Raw genomic sequence first — 6,023 nt, 5'->3', positions numbered from 1 at the left:
CCCATCCTCTCGCTGTTGGCTGTCGGGCGGCTGCTTCGTGTGACGTCTTGGAGGAGCGCTTTAAAGTGCGGGCCCCGGGGCCCGGGCGTCTGGCCGAGCCTCCGCCGCTGCTCTCCGTGGCATGAGGTAGTGCCGGCGCTTCTACCACCCCCACCCCCACCCCACCCTCCGGGACGTGGAGAAAGTGGAAGAAGAGAAAGCCCGGCCCGTCGTCGCCGTTGCATGACCCGCCGCTTGTGAGGTCCAAAGCCTCGACGCTGCTCGCCGGGGTCTTCAGCTCCACGTATGGGGACGGGGCACTGAGGACTTTTGCCCTCTCCACCGCCACCACACACACATCCCTTCGTTCCTGGACCCCCTCGCGGGCGCGCATCCCCCCTTCCCCCCGAGAGACATGCCCGGCTGCTGCCCTGTTCTGGACCGAGGATCCTAGAGCTGTGTCCGTGGGCAGGGGTGGCGGCGGCGGCGGCGGCGGCGGCGGGCGGGCGGGAGGGGGGGGGTCATGGCGGCCGCCAGCGGCTACACGGACCTGCGTGAGAAGCTCAAGTCCATGACGTCCCGGGACAACTACAAGGCCGGCAGTCGGGAGGCCGCTGCCGCCGCCGCCGTGGCTGCCGCTGCCGCCGCCGCCGCTGCCGCCGCCGAGCCTTACCCGGCGCCGGGGACCAAGCGCAAGTACCAGGAGGACTCGGACCCGGAGCGCAGCGACTACGAGGAGCAGCAGTTGCAGAAAGAGGAGGAGGCGCGCAAGGTGAAGAGCGGCATCCGGCAGATGCGCCTCTTCAGCCAGGACGAGTGCGTCAAGATCGAGGCTCGCATCGACGAGGTGGTGTCCCGAGCCGAGAAGGGCCTGTACAACGAGCACACCGTGGACCGGGCCCCGCTGCGCAACAAGTACTTCTTCGGCGAGGGTTACACGTACGGCGCCCAACTGCAGAAGCGCGGGCCCGGTCAGGAGCGTCTCTACCCGCCCGGAGACGTAGACGAGATCCCCGAGTGGGTGCACCAGCTGGTGATCCAGAAACTGGTGGAGCACCGCGTCATCCCCGAAGGCTTCGTCAACAGCGCCGTCATCAACGACTACCAGCCCGGCGGCTGCATCGTCTCTCACGTGGACCCCATCCACATCTTCGAGCGCCCCATCGTGTCGGTGTCCTTCTTCAGCGACTCGGCGCTGTCCTTCGGCTGCAAGTTCCAGTTCAAGCCCATCCGGGTGTCAGAACCTGTGCTTTCCCTTCCGGTGCGCAGGGGCAGCGTGACTGTGCTCAGGTAACCCACCTGGGAGGCGGGGCGGGCCCTGCACCTTGCCGCCTTAACTAACTACCCAGCGGGGTCCCCGGAAGCTGGAGCTGGGGGAGCCCGTGCTTTTTGGGGGTGTGCTGACCCACCCTTCTGTGTGTAGGTTGTAAGAGAGCGGGAGAAGGAAGGGGCGTGTGTGTAAAACTCGTAGCTCAAGGAAAAAAAGTCCGTGAACCATGTGGAATTCTGCGAGTGAAAGCAGGTCTGATGTGGTTACAGCAGCTTAACTGAGGATGTGTCTAAGAGGGGAAGCCTTTCCAGAAGCCTAGCATGGGAGTCTGTTCTTGGGACTTTTTTTTTCCCTCCCCTTCTTTTGAGACAGACTCTTTTGTACCTAGGCTGATCTCAAGCTCATTATATAGCCGGCGGATGACCTTGAACTGATGTTCCTCCTCTCTCCACCTCTACCTGCTGAGCCACCAGGTCTGGTTTATACAGTACTGGGACTTTGTGCACACTAGACACTCTTTTATCAACCGAACCGATCCCCAGCTCTAAAAAAAGCTATGCTTACTATATAAAAGTCTTACTGTTAACGGAAAATACAGGCTCCTGAGAGCATTTTGTTTTTCTGAGGTAGGGTCTTGCTCTAGCCCAGGTTGACCTGAAATTCTCTATGTAGTCTCAGGTGGCCTTGAACTCAGGGTGATCCTCCTACCTCTGCCTTCCTAGTGAAGGGCTTTCCTGGAGTTGAACGCTTCAGTGGTTTGGCCAGGAATAGTGTAAGTATCCACACTTAGCTGTGGATAAGCTCTTTGTGCCAACATATTACCTGTTCTTGGAATCCACCAAAACAAACTACAGCTGGTCTCTTGACCTGGTATTTGGCCTTGTGGTTCTGTAAGCAGATGGCTCTTTGCCTGTTTGGGATCCCAGAGCCTACTGGGAATTAGCTCATTGCCCTGGCCCACTGAATAGTTCATCCTTGAAATATTGTCTCTGTTTATATGAAATAAAAAAATTTATTTGGAGTCTGTCTCCTTCCAGCTGTGAAGAAGGTGACCCTAATATACTTAGTACTCCAAACTTTTTGTTGTTGTTGTTTTTGAAGGTAGGGTCTTGGTCTAGCCCAGGCTGACCTGGAACTGGCTATGTAGTCTCAGGCTGGCCGGAAACTCAGTTCCTCCTATCTTTGTCTCTCAAGTGCTGGGATTAAAGACATGAGCTACCATGTCCAACTCCCAAAATTTACAAGGTCTACAGCTGTTCAGAGTGGCATGGTTTCCCATGAACAATTATAGGATCAAGACACGGTAGGTAGGGTTTTGTTGGGAGTAGCTTAACCTCTGCAGTGTAGTTGGTGACCTAGGTTACAGTCATGGGGAGAAGCAGAGTCCCAGGAATCTTCTTATGAGAGCTGGTCTCATTTGATCTGAGCAGCTGAGGCTACCTCTATGTTGGGGATGGCAGGAGAGCCATGAGGTGTTCAGGTCCTCCTGATAGAAACCTGGGAAGTTGCTGGTAGCAGAAGCAGCACTTTGGCTCCCTTTTGGGTCTGAAACCTAAAGGACTAATTACTTGTCATAGATGGCTTAGCCATTAAAGCCATTGCATACAAAGCCAAAGGACCCAGATTCGTTTCCCCAGGACCCACGTAAACCAGATGCACAAGGTGACACCTCCATCTGGAGTTCATTTGCAGTGGCTGAAGGCCCTGGTGTGCCTACCTCATGCCCCCTCTTCTCTTTTTGTGTTTTCATTTGGGTTTTTCCAGGTAGTCTCACTCCAGCCCAGGTTGACCTGGAATTCACTAGTCTCAAGGTGGCCTCAAACTCATGGTGATCCTCCTACCTCTGCTTCCTGAGCGCTGGGATTAAAGGGGAGTGCACTATCACACCTGGTCCTCTTGTCTCTCTCAAATAAATAAAAATAAAACAAAATTATTTTAAAAGTCCTCAAAAAGGGACCATTTTATTTTTATTTGTGCATGCATGCATGTGTTAGGGTCTCTTGCTGCTGCAAACAAATGCCTATCTGCCTGGGGAATAGAACCCAGATCAGCAGGTTTTGCAAGTAAGTTCCTTTAACCACTGAGCCATCTCCCCAGGCCCCCACTTAGTTTTAATGGGGTATTAATTTTCTACAGTCAGACTTTTTAGGTTGTCTGATTTAGCAGTAATCAGCTGGCTGCTTAGTAAGGAAATTTTGTGACTTTGAGGCTTACCTCCCAACACTTGCACAATCCTAGATTGAACAGCAGAAGTTTCTTTTGGGGGGGGGGGGTTCGAGGTAGGGTCTCAATCTAGCCCAGGCTGACCTGGAATTCCCTGTGTAATCTCAGGGTGGCCTTGAACTCATGGTGATCCTCATACTGAGTGCAGGGATTAAAGGTGTGTACCACGCCCCCCCCCTTTTATTTGCAAGAAGAGAGGCAGAATGGGTGTGTCAGGGCCTCCAGCCACTGCAAATGCACTCCAGATGCATGCCCTACTCAGTGACTCTGGCATTACATGGGTACCAGAGAATTGAACCCAGGTCATTAGGCTTTACAGGCAAGTGCCTTAAGTGCTGAGCCATCTCTTGATCCCAGGGGTTTTTTTTTTTTTTGTTTTTAAGATGGGGTCTCATTCTAGCCCAGACTAACCTAGAACTGGCTCTATAGATAGCCCTAGGCTGGTAGCAAACTCCTACCTCAGCCACCAAGTACTGAGTGCTGGGATTAAAGGTGTAAGCCACCATGGGCGCATAGAAGTTTCATAATCTTATTTGTGTGTGCACACATGTGGTCATGCCATTGCACATGTGGAGGTCAGAGGACAACTTTCAGATCACCTGTCCACCTCATTTGAGGCAGGATTTCTTGCTCTTGATTATCAATGTGTTCACCACACGCTTTCAGGAAATTCTATCTCTGCCTGTCGTCTTGCTGTCCCCATCAGACTACTGTGATTAAAGAAATCCTCCATGGGGGGCTGGAGGGATGGCTTAGTGGTTAAGGCATTTGCCTGCAAAGTCAAAGGACCCAGGTTCGATTCCCCAGGACCCACGTTAGCTAGATGCACAAGGGGTCGCACGCGTCTGGAGTTCGTTTACAGTGGCTAGAAGCCCTGGTGCACCCATTCTCTCTCCCCCTCTTCCTCTGTCAAATAAATAAATAAAATTAAACTATTTAAAAAAAAGAAGAGGGCTGGAGAGATGGCTTAGTGATTAAGCACTTGCCTGTGAAGCCTAAGGACCCCAGTTCGAGGCTCCATTCCCCAGGACACATGTTAGCCAGATACACAAGGGGGGGCACGAGTCTGGAGTTTGTTCGCAGTGGCTGGAGGGCCCGGCGCGTGCCCATTCTCTCTCTCTCTCTCTCTCTCTGCCTCTTTCTCTGTCTGTTGCTCTCAAATAAATAAATAAAAATAAACAAAACATTAAAAAAAAAAAAAAGAAGAAAGAAATCTTCCATGGCTTCTAGCTTTTTTTTTTTTAATTTTTAATTTATTTATTTGAGAGCGACAGACACAGAGAGAAAAACAGATAGAGGGAAAGAGAGAGAATGGGCGCGCCAGGGCTTCCAGCCTCTGCAAATGAACTCCAGACGCATGCGCCCCCTTGTGCATCTGGCTAACGTGGGACCTGGGGAACCGAGCCTCGAACCGGGGTCCTTAGGCTTCACAGGCAAGCGCTTAACCGCTAAGCCATCTCTCCAGCCCAGCTTCTAGCTTTTTATGTGGAGTCAAACTCAGGTACTCTAGCTTGAGTGGTGAGTGCTCACAGTCATCCTCCTACCTCTGCCTCCAAAGTGCAGGGATTAAAGACATGCACCACCACACTAGGGAGCTTCAAATATTTTGAAAAAATGTTTTGCAAGGAGACCAATTTAGAGAAGAATATGGCCAGGGCCTCCTGCTGTTGCAAACTCAGATGCATGCATCACTTTGTGTATCTGGTTTAATGTGGGTACTGGGGAATTGAACATGGACCAGCAGGCTTTGCTAGCAAGCACCTTTAACTGGTAAGGGGTCTCCTCAGCCCCAGAAGTTTCAAATTCTTCATGTGCAGGTCTGTTTGTGATCAACAACGGATTGCATCATGAGGAAAGTCCTCATTTTCTCCTTACCAGTAGTAAAGTCCTAAAACTTTCCCAGTACCTTCTGATCCTGGGCTCAGGCTTGTCTGCAGAATTATTGTGGGAGACCCAACCATGTCCTCCACCAGGCTTTGGATCCAGCTCTAGATTTCTTTATTGACAGGATCTCTAGCTCAGTTCACAGAAATCCTGCTTTAACCTCCTGAGTGAATCATATATTCAGCTGGGCCTTCTTAGCTGTAGAATGGGAATTGATGCCACCTTTTGAAGCCTATTAGAATTAAATATGGCAACTTGGTGTGTAATAGAGCCTGAAGCAGGATTGACACTCAAATGCTTTTACAGCCACTTAATGAGCCCTTGTTCATTTGGTGGATCTTGAAACTTTGTCTCTAATCTTCATGTAGTTCAAACTTGGTGGTGGCCTTAGACCAGGTGGCTAGAAACAGCCCAGGAAGGTAATTGCAAAAGCATTCCGAAGGGGTATCTTACCCTTCTTTCTCATTGTATAGTGTTGGAAGTTCTTAGGGAGGAAGTAAGTCTAGAACATGAGGGATGACTAGGAGTTAGCCAAAGAGTGCTGAAGCACACAACAGCCAAGGCTTGGGTGCTGCAGCAGTAGTGCACATAGCCATTGGTAAAGGGGAGTTGGTGGATGTTGATGTGAGGCAGATGTAGTCCTGTATGTACTAGGCTTTGGTGTGTG

The 6,023-nt window shown here is 51.3% G+C and overlaps 1 protein-coding gene across 1 annotated transcript in view; it reads left to right on the top strand.

Moving 5' to 3' along the window:
* Positions 1-502: 502 nt before the first annotated feature.
* Positions 503-6,023, top strand: part of Alkbh5 (alkB homolog 5, RNA demethylase) — a 29,798-nt gene continuing 24,277 nt past the window's right edge. Inside the window, exon 1 of the mRNA XM_004669039.2 lies at positions 503-1,269. Within this exon, the coding sequence (XP_004669096.2) occupies positions 503-1,269 (767 nt within the window). The remainder of the gene's footprint in view (positions 1,270-6,023) is intronic.

The sequence above is a fragment of the Jaculus jaculus genome, chromosome 12, assembly GCF_020740685.1.
Source record: "Jaculus jaculus isolate mJacJac1 chromosome 12, mJacJac1.mat.Y.cur, whole genome shotgun sequence".
NCBI classification, from domain to species: Eukaryota; Metazoa; Chordata; class Mammalia; order Rodentia; family Dipodidae; genus Jaculus; species Jaculus jaculus.
Note: the sequence above shows the minus strand (reverse complement) of the source record. Positions and strands in the feature narration are given on the sequence as shown.